The sequence below is a fragment of the Lactuca serriola genome, chromosome 8 (genome assembly GCF_051521515.1).
Source record: "Lactuca serriola cultivar US96UC23 chromosome 8, Lser_US96UC23_V15, whole genome shotgun sequence".
Classification (NCBI taxonomy): Eukaryota; Viridiplantae; Streptophyta; class Magnoliopsida; order Asterales; family Asteraceae; genus Lactuca; species Lactuca serriola.
Window position 1 is genome coordinate 41347047 of NC_136415.1, and position 26917 is coordinate 41373963.

General features: G+C 38.4%; 1 protein-coding gene and 1 pseudogene across 1 annotated transcript; both read left to right on the forward strand.

The window, feature by feature from the left end:
• Positions 1-1283: 1283 nt before the first annotated feature.
• On the forward strand, positions 1284-3101 carry LOC145066843 (mitogen-activated protein kinase 16-like; the record flags this gene model as incomplete). Its single annotated transcript, XM_079014101.1, has 4 exons — positions 1284-1340; positions 2135-2212; positions 2490-2898; positions 3007-3101. Coding segments are annotated over exons 1-4 (639 nt in total), but the record flags the coding sequence as incomplete, so codon positions are not given.
• Positions 3102-3105: 4 nt separating this feature from the next.
• Positions 3106-4711, forward strand: LOC145069152 (threonine dehydratase 1 biosynthetic, chloroplastic-like; annotated as a pseudogene).
• The last annotated feature ends 22206 nt before the right edge of the window (positions 4712-26917 follow it).

Consider the following 26917-nt stretch of genomic DNA (forward strand, 5'->3'; position numbering starts at 1 on the left):
GGGAGATTGTTAGGCTGAAGATTATTTTGAAGATTGCGTCTTTTGGGCTCGATAGTATAGTTATCTTGTTTTCCGGTTTGGGCCTGTCCAACCGAGAGCCTTTTATGTTTTGTATATAAGTTAATGCTTGCATGCATATTAGGTAAACGATTTAGAGCTTAACAATAGCAATTTCCGGGTTTCTTTAATCGTTCTTGTAACCTATCAATCCTCTACAGTTGAAGTTCTTAATCGAGCTCTTCTGAGGATTTTGTTTAATCATTCGACTCGTTTGATTCAATCTTGTCTTGTTCTTATTATTGCGTTCTTACAGTTTTATATTTACATACTTGTTCAAGATCTAATCGATCTTCATAGATTAAAAGTTGTTTTAATCTCATCAACTAGATTAACAAGAATAATCACTACTTGAAAACAACCCTTTAAGGACGCGTGAACAATGACATGCAGTGATTTACGATACGCATTTATGAGTGCTCTAAAAATAATGTCATCTTTTCCTAAAATTCAAGAATAGAGGTCACACATTTTTGCGTGCTCTAAAATTTGCGTTAAAAAAAACACGGAGGGCACATTTTATAAATAGTGTGTCGTCTAGGCATGTCGTTTTATAATATTTTAATGAAAGGCGCGTCTCCATCTATATATCATCTAGGTATACCTAAGGGAGGGAAATGAAATCCCAAAAATCAAAAACCCCGCTCATTCTCTTCTCCCTTTTTTCCACCAGTTATGCCATTGATTTTTTGATTCGTACACACTCTAGAACAAGCACGTACATCACTCTTTTATCATTCTCCTTTAATTTCTTAGTCTTGTAATTAAGGAATTAGGGTTTTTTCATATTATTGTTCCAAATTTTTTGTTCAGGTTTGGATTTTAGTCAAATGGAATCCCTGAAGTAAAGTCTATTGCATCTGGCCATCGGCTTGTGGCGACGACAGTCCGTCTCGCCATCCCAGTTGGCGGAGGAATATCTGGACCACCGATAGTAGGTCAATACAAAGTCAACGCTTGCACCCAGAAATACAAATCGGAAGCCCTCGATTGTAGCGTCGATCGACAACTACGACAACCCTATAAACACATCTATGAAATCGCAAAGGTGAAGCAATCAGATTTGTAGTCGAATTTCTTCCACATCAATCCTCACACTAACTGGTTCGCAACTGCAACTCCTCTCGATTGTATTGTCAATCGATTGTTGGCTATTCAATTCTATTCATCTTAATTTCCCCTTTCATATTTGTTTTTCATTGGATTTCTCTCGACTTACAGACGCAATGGTGTCAAGATCGTATGACAAAGTCACTGATGTCTGCGATCAACTTATACTTCAGGTAACATACATATGAATCTGTGTAATGATCGTTGTGCGCTAATCGTGGCTTACTACTAAGACTGACTGTGTGTTGGGTTAAGATTTGAAACCCTAATTTTATATTTGCTGGCTTGATTTCAATCTTACTGTTACTTTCTTTTTCCTTTTTTCATGTAGATTTTCAAGACGAATGGTCGTATGTTGTTCATCTTCTAGGGCATATTTACCTTAATGATCTGTGAGTTAAGATAAATTGTCTCTGTTTTTTTTCTTTTTCATGTGTTCTATCTATACATATCTGAATTTTGAACCTGATCTTAAGATTGATTCTGATATAAAAGGTGAAATATCCACAAAATGTTGGAAGGGGTTTGTTCGAATTGCAAAGAGATGTTTTTTAAAATATCCAGGGTATCATTCTATCATTTACATCAGTTATATTGGTAATTAGCATAATCCAAATTTCTTTCATTCATTTTATTATTAACTATTTCTAGTTTCATTGTTTTGCTCTGAAGCCTGATTCTTGATAAGTTTTTTCTGCAGCCTAGGTGATGGGGCATGCCTAAATTGGACCCTTTCACAGGGCCACTCCATAGTAGTCTTTATATACTTGCTTATCTTCTTTACACTCTTAAACTAGTACAAATTTGTTTGATAAATAATAATGCTCGTTTTGTACTTGTTACAATGCTTATGAGACATTCATTTGGTCATCTACTATGAGGGTATATAATAACTAGACTTATATAATATATATGGTAGAGAACTTAAAATTATTACTATATAATCTTGATTGTTGATCTTTTTCAGCCCATGATGATTCAAAGTTCTGAAAAGGTATCCAGAGGTCGAGTTGAAAACAACACTTCCATCTCTACAAATCCTGATGTTGGTATTAGGCAGCACAAATAAGAAGGTTTTCAGCGACATACTACAAGTCTGGTAAGTATCCAAAAGTACACAACTTATATTTATAATGAAGACAAAATTGTGAGTTTTATGAAATAGGGTTACACGAAATACTCATGCTACCCTTATCTAGTTTCCTATTTGCATTGTATCTTTGTATATAAAATGAGGGATTAATCACAAAAAAATAAAATAAATATTTTCCAGATAACTTCTAGTTTTCATCTATTATAATGACCCTAGGAGTCTGTTGCAGGAACCTATAGAAGCAAACTTTTTCAGTGAATTTGGTGAAGGGAGTAGGTACAAATTATTGGAAATTATTTGTAAAGGAAGCTCTGGTATTGTATGTTATGCATATGATACTCATGTTGGCGAAAAAGTAGCAATCAAAAAGATAAATGATATACTCGAACATGTTTCTGTTGCTGCTAGTATCATGCGTGAGATTAAGCTCCTTAGGCTCCTTCGTCATCCAGACATTGTGGAAATCAAATACATCTTATTGCCACCTTCAAGAAGCGAATTCAAAGACATATATATGATTTTTGAGCTTATGGGATCTGATCTACATCAGGTTATTAAAGGAAACGATGACTTAACACCAGAACACCATCAATTGTTTCTTTATCAGCTTCTTCGAGGACTAAAATACATACACTCAGGTCATACAATGTTATCATCTGATGATATGAGTATTTGTTTAATTGTTTGAAGTAATCATGCCTTGTTATATTTTTGTGTATTCTGATTGAGAATTACTTCTTTTGCAGCAAATGTCTTTCACAGAGATCTAAAACCCAAAAATATTTTGGCCAATACAGATAGAAAACTCAAGATCTGTGACTTTGGTTTTTCAAGGGTTGCATTCAATGATCCACCAAGGAACTATTGGAATGGAGATTGTGAGACAAATGCAAGGTCCAATTCACGCCATTTTTGTCCCTGTAGGTGGTGGTGGTTTAATTGCAGGTATTGCCGCTTATGTGAAAAGAGTTTCACCAGAGGTAAAGTAAAACCTAAAAAATCTTTTATGATGATATTATAATGAAAAAGATTCTCATTCTGTGAAATTTTGTTACATAGGTATGAATCATTGGTGTAGAGCCAACTGATGCAAATGCAATGGCATTATCATTACACCATGGTCAACGCATAATGCTTGACCAAGTTGGAGGTTTTGCAGATGGTGTTGCTGTTAAAGAAGTTGGCCTTGAAACTTTCCGTTTATGCAGAGAGTTAATTGATGGAGTTGTTCTTGTCGCCCGTGATGCCATTTGTGCATCCATAAAAGTCAGTATCTTCTTAACGTTTTTTAGAATTTTTTTTAATGCTTTTTGAAGTCTCAGATGTTTTTAATGTTTTTTCAATTTTTTAATGTGTGATGTAGGATATGTTTGAGGAGAAAAGGATTATTTTAGAACCAGCATGGGCTCTAGCACTTGCTGGAGCTGAAGCATATTGCAAATTTTATAACCTTAAAGATATTAATGTTGGTAGGCAACAGGAGGCTGTTCTTGCAACTTTCCTTCAGGAAGAACCCGAAAGCTTTAAACAGTTTCGTGAACTGGTACATAACTAAATAACTAAATAACGAAATAACGAAATATCATTTCATTTTTTTTATTTAAAAAAAATTGTGGTGGCAGATAGGGTCGATGAATATTACTGAGTTCAAGTATCGATATGATTCTGGAGAGAAACAAGATTTAGTTCTATACAGGTTAAAGATCGTTTTTTTTTTGAGAAAAAATTAAATTTATATTTTGACAATTTTTTTGTGATTGTTAATTGTTATAGTGTCGGGCTGCATACAAAGTTTGAACTACAAGCAATGGTGGAGAGAATGGAATTATATGAATTAAAAACTATGGAATTTACAAATAATGGCATGGTTAAGGATCATCTACGCCATCTGGTAATACGTAATAATAGCAACATACTTTATTTTTTATCTGATTATTTGAGTTATATATATATATATATATATATATATATATATATATATATATATATATATATATAAGACTAAAATACCCTTGACTTCCAGATGGGTGGGAGAACGAATGTTGAAAATGAGCTACTATGTCGGTTTCTTTTCAGGAGAGGCCAGGGACATTGATGAAATTTTTGCATGGGTTTAGTCCACGATGGAATATTAGCTTGTTTCATTACCTAGCACAGGTTAGATAAAATATCTTTTTATTCTGATTTTGCCCTTTTGAGTTTTGATGTTGGTGTGGTGAATGGTGATTCTAATGCTTTTTTTTCATTTTTATTATGTGAAAAGCGAGAAATGGGGGCGAATGTTTTGGTTGGGATTCAAGTTTGTTCAAGTGAATTAAATGAGTTTCGGGGTGTTGCAAATAAGCTTGGATATGAGTATGAAATTGAAACAGATAATGAAGCATTCCAACTTTTAATGCGTTGAAGGTTGACCAAAAGTCAACTGTTTTTTCATTGGTAGGTTCGATACAATTTGACATTAACTAGGTTATATAGTTAGGGAAAATCTCTTAATAACAATATACAAATATTCGTCTACTATTGGAATGATTATTTGTATGACATTAACTTTTGTGCAATGTATTATATTTTTTTGTATATGGCATTTTATTTTCTATTAAAAGAAATAAAATGGAAATTTAATTTGAAAATTAGTAAATCTATAAATAATTTTTTTTTAAAAAAATATATAAAATTACGATACGCAAAAATGTGTGTCATCTTCATTTATGACATGGCCTTTCTTGACAGCGGACTTAATGATACGCATTGCGTGTCATAAATGCGCGTCGTAAATGCGCGTCGTCTATAGAGGATGCGCAAAAGTGCGTCGTCTCTCTTTATGACAGGGCCTTCCTTGACGCGCATTTGCGCGTCGTCTGAGCGTTTTACGACGCGCAATGAGCGTCGTAAAAGGCTGTTTTTCTAGTAGTGAATTATCAAATATTCTAAGAACCAATTTGCAGAATTAATCCTTGGAAGATTTGGACTTTTTTCTTGAGAGGAACGTGAAGGAGTTTGAAAATGGTGGGGGGTTTGGGGAGTTCTCGACCGAATATAAAGAGGGAGGAGTGAGGTGATGTTTGCATGGTTATTTGTTGGATAATAGCCTTCATACATGCTCGGTGATATTTTGTGTTGGAAAGGATGAAATCTCATGTCACAAAGTCAACTCTTTTCATCTTTTCATTCCCACCGAAAACCCCCACTAGTCCACTGAAATCACCTGGTGATTTCGGTCCAGTGTCACCGAGATCATAGAGTTTTCGGCCTCAAACCGAAAACTCTAAAAGCGAAATCATAGAATTTTTGGCCCTAAACCGAAAAACCTAAAAACAAAGTATAAACCCAAAATTCATGTCCTAATCAGTTGACTTTCATTGACTTGTTTGACTTTGATTGACCCAGAACTACGAGTCGTCACACGTAAACGCATTAGTAACTTGATGTTATATAGCGTATTGTTGTGCGTAATTTGATAAGTGAATAATACAAGCATATAATTTGAATTTTATCTGTTCCTTTTTCCCTAACGGGAAAAGCGATATTTGTGGGCCCCTCGATGATGACGTTTAAAGTGCTTGGCCAAGCCTGGACTGAATTGATGTGTTCAATTAGTAGTCTGATCTCAGTCATCATAAATCAGAAATCGGGAACTAAATCTTGGACAGAGAGATTGATTATAATCCATGTCTCATGTATATATGATATCTTGTAGATTGGAGGAATATTTGATCACTTATCTTAGGACACGTAACTGACTGGGTCAGAGTTTGACAACAGCTTGAGAGCTACAATTTCCTAATCAATTTGGAATAATATACTGCCAACTATAGTTATTAGACTTATCCAAGTGGGATACTATTCGATTAGGTGTCTAAGCTCATAACTATAATTAGTATACACTTAAATTGATAGTAGCACAATCCTTTTGGGTTGCCTTCAAGACTAAAAACTAGGAAAGATGATTTTGGAGAAAGTGGTTGAATTTATTAATTAATTAATAAATTGAAATAAATGATTTGTTAATATATTATTAGAATAATATATTAATAGTAATATTTAATTAATATTTAATCAGAAATTAGTTGGAATAAATTTTAGGATTAAAAGAATTAATTAAAAGTTCAGGGATTGGATTGTAATTGTTCAATAGTTGAGCAAGAGTCAATCTAGAATTATCCATAAGGTGGGAAATTTTATTGGAGCCTAAGGGTTTCTAGAATAATCCTTGGTAGATAAATAGGAAAGTGGACAATTACCCGATTTAAGATAATCTTGGATTTGAGCTGATATATGGTCTCCTGACTGCACTATAAATAGGGCATAACCCTATGATTTTCGGCCAATGATTCCCTAGAGGATAAGTGTCTCATGGCCCAGATCATTGAATCTCATGCTGACACTTCAATTGTTAACGTTGGGACTCTTGACGTTGATCCTCCTTAAGCTGCTGCATACCTTAAGACAAAGTGTGACACTACATCAGCGTATCAGGTAAAAAATCTCATTAATTACTCTTCTATTGAAAACATCGAAAAGAATGACATGGTTGATCACCTTTGTTTCGATTTATTGGTATCAAATAAAGAAAGATTGTAACTCCCGCAGATCCGCGCTAGTCAATTTAGAGATAATAAGCGTTAAAATGACTTTTGATAGTAGATTATTTACGATAAACAATATTAACCAAAATTATATTATATGTCACAAGGATTTTGTACATCTAAAGAATGCTGAATTCCGACTATTTACAAAGAAGTTATGACTCGTTGATGTTTCGCGATTAAACCGGCACGACTCTACATATCGTAAAAAGTAAATTTTTGACAAAATACTTATTAGCCTTAGAAATCTAGATGAAAGTCATAGTAGACGTTAAACCCAAAGTGTGCATATAGAGAACGTCAAAATCTGACTTCATTTGAGGAAGTTATGATTTTTCTAGGATTCAACATGGTAGTATACAACTCTAAAATCGAATTTTAGATTGATCAATTATTAGCCGACACTATCTAAACAAGAATTGAAGATCTCGTTAATAGGATCTCAACAATATAAAGACAGTTAAAAACGAAAGTCAGATGACAGAGTTATGAATTTTTAATGGACTTTAACTATCTAAGCTTGTTAAAATACAACTTTAAAAATAAATTCAAAATTAGCCGACAGAGTCTAAATGAAAGTTGTAGAACACGTCGATACCTGCGTGTGGATATAAAGAACATCAATAACGGAGATCGAATAGAAAGTTATAGATTTTAGAAGATAATTAATCTTCGGATTAACCTTGGGGTGACATGTGGCATGATCTAGACCACACCTTCTTCCCCACGGCTTACCACAAGATAGCGACACATGGAATGAGTACACCCAACATAGCTCTCGTATGCCCAACGTACTGGAGTACACCCAGTGCAATCCTTGAGTACGCCCCCACATACTCAGTTGCTGGCCACTATAAATAGAAGTCGAAAATCTCTCTTTTCCTTACACGTCTTGTAATATCCCATTTAAAATAGAATAATTAAATGATAAACCCGGAACCCCGAGAGGTAATTTTTATTATTATTTTATATTATTTTAGCCCAAAATCAAATAATAATTAACAGAGTGTTGGTTTCGGGAAGCCAAATGACATGATTTATAGTCTCGGGGGATAAAGTGTCATTTATGGATTTGTTTTGCAAAAGATTCTCAAAGTGGAGGGCCATTTGGTGAAATATGGACTTACTATGAAAGGATTTTGAGGGCAAGGGCTAAAAGGGTAACATATGGAGTTGGATTGTAAAGATTTCAGAAGATAGGGCCAAATGGTAAATTATGGGATTTAATTCGGAAGAAAAAGGCGAAGGAGGGACCAAAGGTGTACTTTGGACAAGAAGATTGTATGCACGGGTATTAAACTCGTCACCTTGCACATCCGTCAAACCCTAACCCTAAGTCATTTTGCAGCCACCACCATTCCATATGTGACCTTCCACCGCCGCCTACCTTGCCTGTTGAAGTCGGAGAACCACCATGATGCCACCACTGTAGCTCCTGCTGCCGGATAAGCCAAGAACGCTGAAGATCGACGTTGTGGTGGTGCGTCGCCCTGCTCGAACGTGCCTCGTCCTCCTCCTTCGTTCGTTCTATTCGCCATTGTACACGTCGGGGTATCACGTGATGACCGCCAAAGGATATCGACGTCTGCTGCCCTAACAACTAATGTTGCCATCACTTTCCTTTGCCGCTGCCGCTACCCTCCGCCACTTGTTCCTCCGCTGTTGGATTAACGTGGTTGTTGCCACCACACGGCTATCCCACTGTGACCAGTATTCTTCTCCCCTGTTCACCGCCGCTATTAAGTGCGGGTGTGTGTGCTTCAGTCGTCTCTCACGAGCTTGTGGGTGTCTCGGGTTGCTGTTGCCGGCTATGGTGGCTGCCGCCTCAAGAACAACCATGGTGGGTGTGTATGTTGTTGTATGGTGTTAATTTCATGTGTTCCGTGTGTGGGTGGTTGTCTTAGCCGAAATGACAAGAGGGAAACCACCACCACCGTGAGGCGGTGGCTGCCACCATCTACCACTATCTGCCACCACAAGGGTGGCTGTGGGTGTGTATTATTATGTTATTTGGAGTATGTGTGTGTGTGTGTGTTCATCGTAATATTGTTTGTAATCGTGCCAGAATAATCAATAGAAAAATCCATAACCACCACCGAGAGGTGGTGGCTGCCGCCACCAACCGTCGTGTTGGGTGGCGGTGTGCCTTGTTTGCGTTTTGACTTGTTTGGGGATGCTTGGACAAATTGGGCCCAATGAAACCCTAATGGGCCCAATGAAGCCCTAATTGACCTAAAAGCCCAACCATTTGATTAATAGGCTAATATTTGGGTTGGAAACCCTAATTTTGGGATTGATTGGGACCGCACGAGAATTATTTATTAAACCTAAAATAATAATTAATAATCATTGGCAAATTAACCTAAGACAATATTGTACTTAATGGATTAAGTCCTTAATGGGTTAAGTAACAAACACTTAACCCTAATCGTCATTTCATGTGGAAACCCTAATTTCACTTGGGCATTAAGTTGGGCCTTTCTATTGGAAAATTGGGCCATAATTGGGTCTTTATGATTATGAGATATTGGACCATTGGATTGCCAAGTATTTGGACCAGAATAGGTGGTTGGGCCTTAAGCTATGGCCTGCGAGAAAGGTTGCGCCCAATTTGGAAAATTGGGCCACATGTTGGGCTTTGGCCCACTACTTGACTATTGGACCTTTGGAATGTGAGTTGGACCTTAGGCTTGGAACCCAATTATTAATTGAGTATTGTTTGATGTTGGCAGTTCGGGAATCTGTCAACCAGCAGCTGGAGTTTCATCCCTAGGACTTCAGCAGTGCCGGGTGAGTTATTCTCACTATATCAACAGGGTCTAAGGAACCAATGTTGGCCCTTCAGATTTTATCTGGGTTTATTGCATGCTATGCTTATTGATTAGCACTCTGGTAGTTAAGATGATAGTATGCTTAGTGGCATGCTATGTTGGTATCCTAGTTATAGGATGTTGCCATGCTAATTGATTTACTAGAGCTGTCGATTGATATATTTATATGCTAGCATATGTTACTTATGTGCACATTATTGTTTTTCTGGTGGTTGGGTTGAGGCGGTGCTGCTTTGTGCTGAAGGCCAACATACCCAGGGCAGTCGGAATAGGCTGTAGTCCCTGCGAGGCAGTCCAGTGATGCTGAAGGCCCGACGAGCGGTCCGGATAGGCTGTAGGCCCTGCGAGGCGGTCCAGTCATGCTGAAGGCTCATTATGCATACTATTATTATATTGTTTGGTTTTTATATGTTGCTATTTTGGGGGTAACTCACTAAGCCTTCGAGCTTACGTTTATCTATTATTGTTTCAGGTACTTCTGATGATCGCGGGAAGACGAAGGCGTGATCATACAGCTCCTCATATTTCATAATATATGATTTGATTCTGGGGATACTCTGATGTTTAAACTATTTTGAAAATAAACTGTAGTAACTTAATGGTTTTAAATGTTTTAAAGATTTTTAAATTGGCTTGAATTTTTGTGGGTGTTACAAGTTGGTATCCGAGCCTTGGTTTGAGTGAATTGGAGGAAACACTCGCGTCTCTCCAGTCTCAAACTAAGGACAAGATTATAAAACGATTTTCTTAAAATTTTTTCAAAATAATAAAGGAGGATGCAAGTGTACGATCAGTCGGAGCTCGCGGATAGACCCCAAAATACCTTATGTATTATTTGATTTATGTGATATGTTAGAACAACATGCTAGTACTAGGCTAGGGATCTTCAAGAATTGCATGATATATTTTCCTTATTGTATGATGTCGGGTAGCCTAGGGTTTTCCTTATATGAGATTGACATAATTATTGTAGTTGCTTAGTGTATGCATCAATGTTGTACATAATTAAGATCTTATAGCCTAAAAATGTTTGGTTTAGCTTTATTTCATGTTCCTTGTTTGGTTGTGGGCTTAGAGTAGGATCAGGTATTCGAAAGTCTATGGGGTCCAACGTTATGTATGGCTAGCATACACTAGTATTGTAGGGTCGGTGGAAGTTTCATGGATGGGTTGTGAGAGGCCGGGAGGCTAGTTTTGAAATATCTAGCATTCCTCTAGCAGTGAGGATTGAGCGCTCATTATGTTTACGTATATTGTTAGGGTGTTGTGGTGATACTTGAGAGAAATATGGGTAGGTGTGGAAGGTAGTATCGACCCGTACTACCGAAAGCACAGGACCCATACGCGTAGCAAGGAAGTCACAACCCTTGGGGATGGTTGGGAGTTGGTTCCCTGTCAGTATATGGGTTATCAGATATCTTTCTGGTGTATTACCAGAATGGTGGGTACGAGAAGTCTTAAGACCGGATCCGAGTTAGGATCGAGAGCTGGCAACCAGGATAGGCCACCATTGTCAGAGGATCGTGTCATTGAGATCATCCAGGAGGAGGTGATCGAGATTGTCCAGGGACAGTTTCCGGGAGATGTTTGAGTCTATCAAGACCGCCACAGTTGAGTATTTTGACGAGCACTATGCAGCCATTGTCAAGACGGTTGCCGCGACAGCTACATCAACTATAACGGCGACAGGGGGAGCTGGTCGAGCTATCCAGTACCATGACTGGTTATTGGGATGTATTATGATGAGCAAAGAGCTGCAATTACTTGGGATCAAGAAGATGTTCTGTACTCATTACATTTTGTCGGCTGAGTTGTAGTGGCTAGTACAGGAGTTTCTGGATTTTAGGCTTCGGGGGTTTTACTCGAGGTCGGAATGTGAGTCGCAGGGACTTCGGAAAGTAGTGATGATTACATTCAGCTAGGGTTTTGCAGCTGGAAGTAGAATGGTTAAATGATGGATTGGAATGTTGTTTTATAAGTCAAGGATTGTTCCATTTTAGTTTTTGAGCTCGAAGAATTGATCAGACTTGGAACCCCAGGATCAGGTTGTATTTTAGCTCGGGGTTATTACGTTGTAGGGGTTGGCGAGATTAATTCAGCACTGGTGAGTGCAGGTGGGTCGATGTGGCATGAGTATTTTGTGGGGCGTATCCGATTACCGCCCCTACCCATTGGAGCTAAGATCTTATTCGCGTTGGATCTCTGGTATTGGGCGAGAAGGATTGATTGTGCTATTTATTGCTTTTTTTGGGATTGGAGACTATGTCTTGGGAGTAGTTTGTAGCCTGATTTAGGGTGGACGTTGCTTCAGCTACTGCATTTCTGCAGTGGACGTTTGAGCTGGTGTGTGAGTCAGGGTCCGAGACCCTGAATGTTATATTTTCTAGAGCCAAGAGCTGGAGATTTGTTGGAGCACTTTAGGAAGAAGGGTATTATGTGGCAGGTCTACGGACAGGGTCCCACATGATGGTTATTCAGCATTTTCAATATTCAGTATTTCAGTAACCGTTATTGATTGGCGAAGGAAAGCGCCAAGGGAAGTAACTCGCTGATGAGATGTTAGTTGGAGCATCTACCTTTTGGACTTCAGGATTTGAGTGTGGGATCATTCAAGTATTAGGGACTGTCGGTTTCACTGGGATTCAGGAAGTGTTCAACTAGTTCTAAGATGTGTGTGATCACTTGTGATTGACTGGTAATGGAGCACTAGTTGGAAAGAGTTGGTTGTCATCGGATCGATCGTTGGAAAGTAGGGACAATTGTGAATTCTCCAACTTTCATGTTTTGTGAAGACTTAGTAAAATCTAAGTGGGGGAGAATTATCCCAGGATTTAGAAATAGGAGCGGTTTTGGAAGTAGGATAAGTTTTGCATTCCCGACAGGGAGAAAGGTGGCCGAAGTGGCTGTTGGGTTTGAGTGCTGTGTGAGTTAGCAGTTTGGTAAAACTCCCCGGCATGTGAATCGCATCTTTTCGGTGCTTGATAGCAGAATTTAGGGAAATCAGGTTGGGATTCCAGTCAAGAATTGAGTTCAGTTCGGATGTCCGGTCGAGTGTGTGTGCTCGACTCTGAGGGTAATTGGATTGATAGATTGAGGGTAAGACATCGAGCTACAGTTGTATTAGAGCGAAAATGTTGTAAGACTGCAGGGTGACTCGTAGCATTCACAGATTCTTTCAGATGATTAAGCCAAGGTGGGTCAGTTCGGAAGATTGTGGTTAGAGCACAACGTGATTGGAATTAGGAAACGGTAGGTCGTTGGAGACCGGGCATGATGTAAGACTATAGTTATTCAGGTAGCGTTCACTAATCGTACTTGATTCTACGGCGATAAGTTGTTAGACTATTATGATCGGATGGATCAGAAGGACTGATGGAGCCATGAGTGGCGATACAGTTAGGGCAGTTATTGCTAGTCGAAGTTTCCTTCGGGGATCGAGTGGAGCGACTGTAAGATCGCTCGTCGGTTTAGCCACCGGGCAGGAATCCGGTATTCCGGATGAGTTTTCTGTCAAGTGTAAGTGTATTGCAGGGAAACTTGGTATGTGGTTATGATTTCTGGAGAGAACCTCCAGTTATCAGTTGTTGTATAGTCAGTTTAAGGGATACATGGAATGGAAATAGCAATCGTTCAATATGCGCGGTCCGTCAAGGAGTCAGACCATCTCAAGATTTTAGGATTCCGATTGAGTAATGTGTTTATGTTGCAAGGAATGCATTCACCTTTAGATTGTAGAGCCCTATGAGGGTTGGTTATGATTGCCTTGGGAAGGCTAGGATTATGCACAGGATGGTGGCCACGTAGTTCAAGTTGTTTGGCATATAAGGAATGATAAGAAAAGATTTCCAGGACGAAATCAAATTCAAGTGGGGGAGAATTGTAACATCCCATTTAAAATAACATAATTAAATGATAAACCCGAAACCCTGAGAGGTAATTTTTATTATTATTTTATATTATTTTAGCCTAAAATCAAATAATAATTAACAGAGTGTTGGTTTCGGGAAGCCAAATGACATGATTTATAGTCTCGGGGGTTTGAGTGTCATTTCTGGTTTTGTTTTGCAAAAGATTCTCAAAGTGGAGGGCCATTTAGTAAAATTAGGACTTACTACAAACGGATTTTGAGGGCAAGGGCTAATAGGGTAACATATGGAGCTGGATTGTAAACATTTCAGAAGACAGGGCCAAATGGTAAATTTTGGGATTTAATTCAGAAGAAAAAGGGAAGGAGGGACCAAAGGTGTACTTTGGACAAGAAGTTTGTGTGCACGGGTATTAAACCCGCCGCCTTGCACATCTGTCAAACCCTAACACTAAGTCATTTTGTAGCTGCCACCATTCCATATGTGACCTTCCACCGCCGCCTCCCTTTCCTGTTGAAGTCGAAGAACCACCATGATGCCACCACTGTAGCTCCTGCTGTCGGAGAAGCCAAGAACGTCGAAAATCGACGTCGTGACGGTGTGTCACCCTGCTCGAACGCACCTCGTCCTCCTCATTCATTCGTTCTTTTCGCCATTGTACACATCGGGGTATCACGTGACGACCGCCAAGGGATGTCGCCATCTGCTGCCCTAACAACTAATGCTATTGTCGCTAACCTTTGCCACTATCGCTGCCTTCCGCCACTTGTTCCTCCGCTGTTGGGTTGACGTGGCCGTCGCCACCACACGACTGTCCCACTGTGACCGGTATTCTTCGCCGCTGCTCATCGCGGATGTTAAGTGCAGGTCTGTGTAATGGGTGTGTGCTCTTCAGTCGTGTCCCGCAAGCTTGTGGGTGTCTCAGGTTGCTGCTGCCGAAAAAACCCAAGAAAAACCACAATGGCTGCCGGCCATGGTGGCTGCCGCCTTAAGAACAACCATGGCGGGTGTGTATGCTGTTGTATGGTGTTAATTTCGTGTGTGTCATGTGTGGGTGGTTGTCTTAGCCGGAATCACAAGAGGGCCACCACCACCACCACCGTGAGGTGGTAACTGCCATCATCTACCACCACCTACCACCCCAAGGGGGGCTGTGGGTGTGTATAATTATGTTATTTTGAGTATGTGTGTGTGTTCATTGTAATATTGTTTGTAATCGTGCCGAAATAATCAATAGAAAAATCCATAACCACCACTGTGAGGTGGTGGTTGCTGCCTCCTTCCGCCACCAATCGCCGTGTTGGGTGGCGGTGTGCCTCGTTTGCGTTTTGACTCGTTTGGGGATGCTTGGACAAAGTGGGCCCAATGAAATCCTAATGGGCCCAATGAAGCTCTTATTGACCTAAAAGCCCAACCATTTGATTAATGGGCTATTATTTGGGTTGGAAACCCTAATTAGGGTTTGGAAAACCCTAATGCCTTGAAACCCTAATTTTGGGATTGATCGGGACCGCATGAAAATTATTTATTAAACCTAAATAATAATTAATAATCATTGGAAAATTAACCTAAGGCAATATTGGAGTTAATGGATTAAGTCCTTAATGGGTTAAATAAGAAACACTTAACCTTAATCGTCATTTCATGTGGAAACCCTAATTTCACTTGGGCCTTGAATTAGGCCTTTCTATTGGGCTTTTGTGATTGGACTATTAATGGGCTTTCCAAGAATAAGTAAATGGACTAAATAACTGTATGGCTTTTAGGATAAGGCCTATGTGAGAGTCTTGCGCCCAATTTGGAAAATTGGGCCATAATTGGGCCTTTATGATTATGAGATATTGGACCATTGGATTGCCAAGTATTTGGACCAGAATAGTTGATTAGGCCTTTAGGTAAGGCCCATGAGAAGGGTTGGGCCCAATTTGGAAAATTGGGCCATATGTTGGGCTTTGGCCCACTACTTGACTATTGGACCTTTGGAATGTGAGTTGGACCTTGGGCTTGGAACCCAATTATTAATGGGGTATTGTTTGATGTTGGCAGTTTAGGAATCCGTCAACCAGCAGCTGGAGTTTCATCCGCAGGACTTCAACAGTACCAAGCGAGTTATTCTCACTATAACAACAGGGTCTAAGGCATCACTGCCGACCCTTCGGATTGTATCCGGGTTTATTGCATGTTATGCTTATTGATTAGCACTCTGGTAGTTAGGATGATAATATGCTTAGTGGCCTGCTATATTGGTATCCTGGTTATAGGATGTTTCCATGCTAATTGATTTATTAGAGATGTCGATTGATATATTTATAGGCTAGCATATGTTACTTATGTGCACATGATTGTTTGTCTGGTGGTTGGGTTGAGGCTATCCTGCTTTGTGCTGAAGGCCAACATACCCGGGGCGGTCCGGATAGGCTGTAGGCCCTACGAGCTTATGTTTATCGATTATTGTTTCAGGTACTTCTGATGATCGCGGGAAAGTGAAGGCGTGATCATACAGCTCCTCATATTTCATAATATATGATTTGATTATGGGGATACTCTGATGTTTAAACTATTTTGAAAACAAACTGTAGTAACTTAATGGTTTTAAATGTTATAAAAAGTTTTAAATTGGCTTTAATTTTTGTGTGTGTCACACCTCTTCAACTAATTCTCTCCCAAACCTCGCAAGGTCTTAAGACCTTTTCTCTAGAACTTCTTAGGTGTTAGAAGCGAAGCCCCGGAGCGCTACAAAGCACCAAGAAGTAGAGCTTTCGTCTCTGAAGTTCTGCCCGCGTAGAGTCTGGTTTCTCGCTAAACCACTTGTAAGTTGAGTTATGCTGGACGTACTTTAAGTACGACTTATGTTTAGGTTCATTATCGTTATTATGAACGTATGCACAAAATTTATCAGTGATTCCAAGTCATTATACTAATTGATCTACTTATGGGGATGACGTCTAGGCTGGATTTAGTGAGGTGTTTTTAGTGGGATTTCCAAACAGTATACTTCGTATACCAAACGGGCCCTACCTCCAATATGATCGTACATGGTTGTTCTTTACTTGATAGATCTTAAAGTTGACTTTGAGTTAATGATGAATCTACACTAATAATTAATCGCAATAAATATTATACTAAAACTTAGTAATAATGATACTAGGTTATGTCAAAGGAAAAGATAGGTGCTAGAAGCGAAGCGTTGCCCGAATTTCAAGTCGTCACTTTAACAATTAAGTGCATAGTTACTTTCATCTTACACATAGATATGAAGTATTTAATATCAATACATTATGTGTGTGCTTATGATATGTGTTCCTGATATCTATGCTAGATGAACGATTTATGCATGTTTTACTTGATTTAAACTGTATATATGTATTTTTATACCTATAAATATGATGGGTAAAGATGGGTGGATGAAAGATGATATGGGTGATTAGAGAAGAAATATGATATAGATGATGAGAGGTGAAAGATGATGAGAAGCCTTGACTTTAAAGCTGATCCAGTCATGTAGCAGAGTATCGATGACAACCACGAACGATTCTAGACAGTCATGTGGAACGCTAGCAGGCTCACAACCTAATGGTGTTTTTAAACTATGTGTTCACCAGATGTACTCTAAAAACCTTGGCAGCTATGGGATTAATGCCTTATAAATGAACATTGGCAACTATATACATAATGCCTAATAGATAACGTTGGTAGTTGTGCCTAATAAATAACACTGGCAGCTATGGACTTAGTGCGTGTTAGATAAACCCTGACATCAATGGGCTTCATGCCTTTTCCTTAGGATAATCCTTAGGAATGAATAAATGAAGAATAGATTATTCTTAGGGAAGACCCTTAAGAATAAAGAAGATAATGGGGATGGGAAATTAGGTTAATTGTTTGATGATTAAACATAATAATTATATTATTGTGGGTTGAAAACCCTATGTACTCACCAGGTTTCCTAATCTGACCCACTTATTTTGTTGTATCAATGGTAGCGATGTTAAAGATACATTATGTTGAGAGATTCAAGGAGTATTAGGCACTAGTTTAATTACTGTAAGACTTGTAATATTTCGTTTTGCTTATGTTTCTGTATTGACGATGACATCCCAATGTTTTAAAATAAATAAAATACATTTCTTCGGAAATGATTTGATAATATCATTATCATATTTTTCTGGAAACAAATTCTGCAATGTTATTCTTCAAAAAGAAAACTCTGATTTTTAAATAAGCATAAAGAAATCGGTCTTCTCTGGTCGCGAAAATGGGAATGTCACAAAGATCTTATCTTATCTTTGAGTTAAAGAAACTAAAAGAAAATTTTGTTTGTTTTGAAAAATATCCTTCAACATTAAAAAAGGAAAACACATGTGTCTCACAGACCAATAATTTTCTTCATACTGAAAAAGAAAAAGTTGTATATCATGCTAAATGCATTCAACTCATTTTGAAAATTGGGCCTCTTCTCACTTAAATTTCACAAGAATTATTAATTCTCAGATTCCAGATCAGTATGAGTAAATTCTTAGAGGTGATATAGAAGGTGTTGTTTCCTTTACAAAGTTATTGGGACTAAACAAACCTCTTATAAAGTTGTATGTTTAAAAGAAGATTTTAAGGATAGATTTTTGAGCTCTTATTTTATAAAACAAACTTTAATTGATACTCATTGGTCCACTGATTCTAATGGTATCACCAATTGTGTTGCTTAATTATATGCTCTTGATCCTTCTCATCAACTTTCTCATCGTTAGTATGTTCTTCCTTCCACTAAAATTTTGCTAAAATTTCCTATGTGCAATGGTAAAGTTCAATCAGTAAACGAAATTCTTAGCATTTTTCCTCAGTGTTCCGATAGCAATTCTAAACCCGAAGATCAATCAAAGTCCTCTACTTCTAATGACTCAACGATTCATGAGACTCGTGACAAGGTATCAACTAAGCATACCATTGATGACATTTCTTGTTCCAGAACTAAAACAAGAACTCTTAATTGAAATTGTCAAAGTTCCTTGGGTTCAACATTTTAAAAGAAATCAAAATCTATTGTAAGGAAAGAATCTTGGAATCAAAGTTTCTCATCGATGTGGTGATGCCTCTCACAAAGTCAGCGGGTGCACTTTTGAAAAGAACTTCGTTTGCACATGTAACATCCCGATCCACAGGTATGAATTTTAAGAATTTTTGTACATCACATAAGACCTACTCGACGAGTTGGAGGCCCCAACCCATCGTGTAGAAACTAATAAGGCCGCGTGTATTATTGAGCCTACTCGATGAGTTAGAGGACCCCAACTCGACGAGTTGAGGCTGTGCATGAAAACCCTAATTTTTAGGTTCGACACTTTATTTAAAGGACCTTAAGTCCCCTCACCACCTTATTGTCCAGAGAGAAACCATATCCGTGCTTTATTGCTTTTTTGAGTGTGTGTGTGAGCTTTGGAAAGTAAATATTGTGTTCTTTTGGAGGAAACTAGAAGCTTGAAGAGGTTGGATTGCATATAAGGCCTTAGATCTAGGAAGTTCACTATTTTTGCAATCATTTGGAGGTAAAAAGTTGCCATCTTGATCAATCCTTTGTTAGATCTCTCCATTAGAGAGTTTATGGTCATTTCTAGCTTATTCTTAAGTCATTCTTGGTTTTGAGCATGCTTTGAAGCTAGGACTTCAGATCTAAGCATCTTAGGGCCTCCTTGGACTTAAGTTGCCAACTTTATTAAGTCTTGGCCCTCCTTCACGCTCTAAAACCCATAATAAGCTTCCTATGAGCGGTTTAATTGATTTGATACATTGCATGCACGTAAAGTTACCAACTTTACAAGGTATCTCAGTGCTAAGGGGCTAAATCTGTAGTTTGGGGCCTTGGATTCGACTGGAAAGGGCTGAATACGTTAAGACAGGAAAACTCGATGAGTTGCTTAGCCAACTCGACGAGTTGGATAGGGTTTCCCGCTTTCTGGATACTTAGTGAACTCGACGAGTTGATGAGATGACTCGACGAGTTGGTTGAGTTTTTCCCCGGTTTTCTGGACATTGAAGAACTCGACGAGTTGCTCTAGCAACTTAGTGAGTTGTCTCGTGGTATTCTCGATCTTCTGAGATATGAAGGAACTCGACGAGTTGGGTCAATATGGACTATTGACCTTGACTGTTGACTTTGACTGTGACCATAGTTGACCAAGTTTGACTTCTGAGGGTGTTTTGGTAATTTAGATTTTAATGGAATTAGTCATATGGTGCTTACAGGCAGTTGAGTTCGAGGTTGTGAGTTGGAATTTGATTTTATCGGTTCAGCACTACCTGTGAGGTGAGTTTCCCTCACTATACTTAGGGGTCGATGGCACCAAGGCCTGCCCATTGGATTGATATACGAGTAGTTGTTGATATGCTGAGTGTGAGTTAGATATGCATGCTAGTTTGATACACTAGTCTGGTATATCTGTAGGACTACCTGTGATACTTTCTAATAATTTGTATGTGTATTTAGCTGTTACATATCAACATGTTGGGTGGGTAGTGTTGAGGTTATACTGCTTTGTGCGGTAACCAACAAACCCTGTAATATGCCAGATATGAGCTGAGGGCCAGTGAGAGCATACCAGACTCATATTGAGGACTCCGAAGCATTCTAGATGTGAGGTGAGGGCCAAGGGAGCATGCCAGACTCTCATTGAGGGCTGATCATCTATATTCTAGTCTTAGGAATGAAGGTTCAAGGAAAACATAAGTTGTGGGCTCAAGAGCAAGGCAGACTTATGATGTGGGCTCGGGAGCAAGCCAAATGTGAGTTGTGGGCCTATAAGGCAAGCCAGACTCATACTGTGGGTTCAGGGATTGGGGTAATCCACTCTGTGAATCTGTGGACCCATTACATGCTGTTATTATGTGTATTATTTGTAATGTATCAGTATTTTGGGGGAGCTCTGTAAGCTTCGGGCTTACAGTTTTGGATTTTGTTTCAGGTACTTCGGATGATCGCAGGAAGGCGAAGTCTGGGTCGAGCACCTCCTCACATTTTATGATTTTGATTTATGGGTTTCTCTGATATGAAACTATTTTGTAATTACTAATGGTTTTTGGATGCTTGAAAATGCTTAAAATTTTTATGAATTTTATGGATGTTACAAATTGGTATCAGAGTCTTGGTTTGAGTTAATTGGAAGAACGCTCGTGTGAAACTAGTCTCAAACTTAGGAAAAGATTTTCAAATGGTTTTCAAAATAATAAAGAAGTATGTATGGTGTGCGATAGGCTAGGGATCTTCAGGGATTGCATGATAGAATTGCCTGATTATATGACGCCTTATAGCCTAGGGTTTTCTTATATGAATTTGAAATCATTACTGTAGTTTCCTAGTGTATGCATCGTAGTTTTACATAACTAAGACCTGATATCCTGAGAATGTTCGGTTTGGCCATATTTCCTGTTCTTGTTTGATGGAGGGCTTAGGGTAGGATCAAATATTTAGCCTTCCTCTAGGAGTGAGGATTGAGCGCTCACCTATGCTTATATACAGTGTTTGGGTGTTGTGATGATCCTTAAGACAAATATTGGTTAGTGTGGAAGGTAGTATGGGCCCGTACTACTGAAATCACAGGACCCATACGCGAAGCAAGGAGGCCACAACCCCTAAGGTTTAGTTGGGAGTTGTTTCCCCATTATTATATGGAGTATCTGATATCTTTCTGGTGTATGTTCATAATGGTAACTACGTGGAGATTTGAGACCGGATCCAGATCAGGATTAGGATCAGGATCAGGAGCTGGCAGTTAGGGCAAGTCAGCAGCAGTGACAGGGACCATTGGACAGTTGAGACCGGAGGAGTTGGATGCTAGGATTCGGGAGATCCTACATGATGAGGTTGATGCACTATTCCAGGCACAGATGCCGGGGATGTCTGGGTCTATCAAGACCGCCATGATCGAGTACTTTGATAAGCGTTATGCATCCATAGCTGAGACGGCTGCCGCTACAGCCTCCATAGCCGTAGCAGCTGTAGGTACGAGGACAGGTCAGGCTTTTCAGTACCGGTACTTCGATAAAAAGAAGCCCCCAACTTTCGATGGGATTTAGGACTCGATCATAGCCATGAGGTGGCTATCTGACGCTGAAGGATGCTTGTTCACATGCTCGTGTCCTACTGACCAGAAGGTTAGGTGTGCTCTGAACCTGCTGATGTTTGGAGCGTAGGACTGGTGGAGATTGATGACGGGGTCGTATTGTGATCAGCAGAGAGTTGCAGTTACTTGGGATTAGTTCATGGAGATGTTATGCACTTGCTAAATTCTGAGGGTTGAGCGAGAGCGGCTGGCACAAGAGTTTTTGGATTTGAGACAAGGATTGGAGTCGGTGACGGAGATCACCCGTATGTTTACTGAGAGGGAAATGTTTTTCCCGGAGTTTGCTTCCGAGCAAGATCACATAAAACGTTATCTGAGCATGCTCAAGATCGACATTAGACAGTTTGTTGTCAACCGGCGTTGTGATACATTACTAGAGCTACAGGAGGCCGCTAGGCGGCGTGAGCTTGAGATTGAGTTACAGTTGAGAGAGAAGAGGCATACCCCGGCGCAGTTGCTGCCGGCGCCGAAGCGGTCCAAGACCGCTGATTCTAGGTCTGTAGGTCAACGTCGCCGCACTTTTGGGAAGTGCAGGAAGGCTTATTTTGGGGTTTGTCGATCTGGTAGCGGGTGTCACAAATGTGGCAAGGGGGCATGATGAATGGTTTTGAGCATTCTAACACTCCTATGGTGTACATCCAACCCTAGATGCTTTGAATCTATGTTTTCTCTAATATACATGCAAAATTTGTTTTTCCAAAGCATCATCCTAACCAACATACAATGGATTATCTTTGATACAAAATTCTAGTTAGATGACATACCTTTTGTTGTAGTTGCAAACCTTGGACCTTTAAGAACTTAGTGCCCCAACTGTTGCAGCTCAAATGGAATCGCGCAACACCACCAACAATGGAGGAACTTGAGAGCAGGTTGTCTTGCTTCACTAAATCGGCTAGCACTCGTACAATCTTACTTAAGTATCGATTTCATGAGCTAGAGGGGTTCTTATATAGTGTGGCTTAATTTGGGTTACACCATGCAAACCCTAATGTGCATGAACTTCCATATTCCTCATTCTCCATGGGTTTAAACCTCCATGGATCATCCATGGGTCACCACATGGGTTTAGCCCAACATAAAGAACTATGGATCATAAGCCCACATTATAAGAATGAATGATTTACATAATCAATCCCCGTATATTTAATTAGTCTCTTTTGATCACAAAATTAATTCCAAATTAATTCTTGATCAATACTAATTAAATAATATAATTTCATATTAATCTATTAGAACTTATAATATATTAATAAACCATAAATAACCTCTTCTCAATTATCCATCCTTCAGATTGTTCCTGTGCCATGTAACCCAAATTGACCATGCTACTCTCGGGTCAAGTACATACCAATTATAGTTATGGACTTAGACACTAATCCAATAGTCTCCCACTTGGATAAGTCTAATAACTATTATTGCAAGTACAACTCCACAACCCGACTAGCAATCGTAGCTCTTAAAAGCCGATGTCGAACTCTGACCTAGTCAATGACGCATCCAGTAGATAAGGGATCATATATTCCTCCATTCTAGGTATCATATGGATTGAGACATGGATTATAATCATTCTCTCTGTCCATCTGTTGTTTCCCGATTTTCGATTTATGACGACCGACTAATTGAACAAATCAAATCAGTCCAGGATTGGTCAAGCACTTAGGGGTGTCATCACAAAATAATCGAGGGGCCCATAAATATTGCATTTATCCACATGGGGTAAAAGGAACAGATAAACTTCGACCCAAATTCTTGCTTGTACTAACTTATCAAATTACACACAACAATATGTTTTATAACAACCAAGTTACTGGTGCGTTTACATATGTCAATGTGCAACCGACTCGCAACTACAACTCACATGTTTCCGTTTCAAGAATATAAGATATTATCGTCTCACAATCACTTGTGATAAAATCCATGAAGTGATTCAGATGAGCGTGGGTTGAATCCAATACTCGAATCTTATTCTGCGAGTACTCATGAACACCGTAGCAAACTTATGCTTTGACTAAATCACATCTACAGACCCATTCATGACAGTCTTGCCTCAATAACTACTTCTAAAGTATGATCGACTATGGATGATTTGAATAACCTAGTTATTTGGGAAGTCAAAACATGCAAAGTGAAGCACAAGAATAATACTAATCCTATATGGCCCCAAAACTTTTGAATGCCATATTGATTACTCATTTTTCATTGTATAATGTTTCGATTTATCAACTTAATACTTGAATTAAAATAATAGTTATGCTATGCTCCAAGCATGCACACTATGTTTGTCTATGGTCCTGACTTTGTGAAATAGATTAATTGAAAAACATTTTAATGATGCTCATTTCAGAATTCAAAATCTTTATTGCAAGTGTAAGAATTCCAAATTCTTATCACTGCTAAACTATCATGTAATGCGGCCTTTGTAACGTCATGGTACCAAAAGTCACAGAGACTTGACCAACGATATTACAAAACTTTCCACTGGAGATTGTTAACAAAACAATTCCAAGGAAGCGAAGCCTCAAATTCAAAGTACATTCCTTTGAACATCCTTCTTGCATTAGGTTTCCTAATCTTACACATAGTTAAAGAATAACTTCCACTTATGGAAACATTGCCATATTCCCATTTCAACTATCACTTCTAAACAAGAGTTGCCTCTTTTCAGAATATGTCAATATGGTCCATCCATTTTATACTTCCAACTACAAGCGACCAATCTTTGGCGAACCTTAAATTTTCCTTAATAGTTGTTAACCACTTTAGTCATATCCGGTTCTAGTCCTTTTTCCCTCTTAATGCCCTAGGCATTTGGAAAATTTAGAACACGAGAATATTATAGCATATGCAACCGATCCTATACCCAAAGCATATAGGATGTGATTCATAATGTCTAACATAAAGACATGATACTTGATCAGCCTTTTGCTATAATATTTCTATTTGCCATGTTCTCACAATTCGAATTATGAAGAGGGATGCTGTAATCATAATTGAATTTTGAGAACGCAATTAACCTTTCCATATATAGAATTTCCTTATGTTGAACCATTCCAACATAACATTCATATATATTTGACTAAATTCGATTAAAAACTCAATCTAAGCTTTTAGATTTTGAAATGAAGTATAAATTCCTCTCCCTTAATTATAGCAAAACAACTTTTCAAACCCACAACTTTGCGAATTGAAACTTTTGTTTTCTATAATTAACATTGCTAACTTGCAACACTTATAATAATAATTATGCTCCCACTAGCATCATAATTATTATCTTACTAGCATAACACTTATGCTCCCACTAGCTTTGACATGTACCCATAAATCAGCTGGACTTCTAGAAATCAATACTTATTGAATTTCATTACCAAAGTTCAGATTTGTGATATTATATGCTTCGATAAGACTTTATCTAGGCTTCTCAAACTCATACACCTTTCCTTAGATAGCTCACATGTGTGTCTAAACAATTTTAGACTTACAACAATAAGTCTCAAATATTTAGACCCTTTGCCATTTCTCACAATTGAGGGATTCCATAATCATAATTGAATTGGAGAATGAAAATATCATAATTCTATCTCCTTAAAATCTACTTAGTGAAAGCGTTTCCTCATAATCATTTTCATGAATTGGAGAGAAACCTTATGACACTTAGATTTTATGGTGTATGTGTTCCTATCCATGCGAATTTGTTATAACCATAATCACAAGATATAGTTAGTAACAGATCAAAACCATATGGACTGAACTTGTTCAATCCTAATTTATTGCCACTTAGCAGCACAAGGGCCTACCATTTCTTCCAAGTTGTTATGCGAAGAACTGAGAACTCATAGAACTCACATGCATTGTCAACTTTAACTGGAATGTGCACAAAAACAAGAATATGTCAACACGATAGGTTACAAACCTCAAGTCGTGTGCTAGTGATAAATAATAGGTTTTATTCTTGATTAGTTCTTGAAACTTGTCAAGATCCTTAAGACTCCCACTGACCTCTTAACATATAATATTCACTTTGTCAAGGAACGTTACTTGACAAACAAATATGCAAGAGTTAGTATGAATTCTAATCAAGACTAACACTTCACACAACTGGTCTTAGTTGGACTTTGTCCTTACCAAGACATCACAACTTACCAATTTCAAATGTAAAATAATAAGAAACATTTTACTCTACATTTGACGAGTGTTATAAACCTTCTTAATTTAGTATCACTCAAGGCACAAGCTTGGAGTATGACTCTAAGACTTGTTTTTGGAACGAAGTATGACTCATCTTCTAAATTTTACTATTTCAACAATTCACGATTCCTCTTCTTAGCCATTCAAATGCACTAAGATGTCCTTATAGGATAAACTGTGATATGGTTTTCCATAATCATTAAGATGATCATAAAACATGATACTAAAGTACTCTCCCATCTTTTCAGATTGGAGAAACTTTTATCTTTCTGCCTAATTTGATTCTTCTTATTCATTCTGCCACACATTGAAACTTTTCCAATGTTTAGAATTATACTTAAAACTGTAAGCATAACCATATTTACCAAACTTTAGTAAATCATGAAGAATAGTCTTATCGTTCTTTGAGGTGGACCTGACCAGCGCACACCCAATGTACCCGATCCCCTAGTCATTCACTTGACTCACATATACATGTGAATAAGGAATTAATCTTAATTTCCCAAAGATGAAGTTCTCATTCATCACACAATACATGTTTCATGATTCCAAGTTTCTATCCAACTGAAACTTGGGTGTGTTGGATTAGGTATCTAAGCCCATAACTATTATTGGTATGTACTTGACCCGAGGGTAGCATGGTCCATTTGGGTTGCATGGCATCGGAACAATTTGGATAGACTTTTGTGAAAAGAGGGTATTTATGATTTATTAATATATTATAAGTTATAATATATTAATATGAAATCATATTATTTAATTAGTATTGATCAAGAATTAGTTTGGAATTAATTTTGTGATCAAAAGAGACTAATTAAATAAATGGGGATTGATTTGGCAATTCATTCATTCTTATAAAATGGGCTTATGATCCATTGTTCCTCATGTTGGGCTAAACCCATGTGGTGACCCATGGATACTCCATGGAGGTTAAAACCCATGGATCATGAGGAATATGGAAAGTCATGAGTTACATGGTGTAACCCTAATGTGCACACTATATAAGAAGCCTCATAGCTCGTGAAATAGGGACTAAGGAGTGACTAGTGATAGACAAATGAGGGCTAGCTGATTT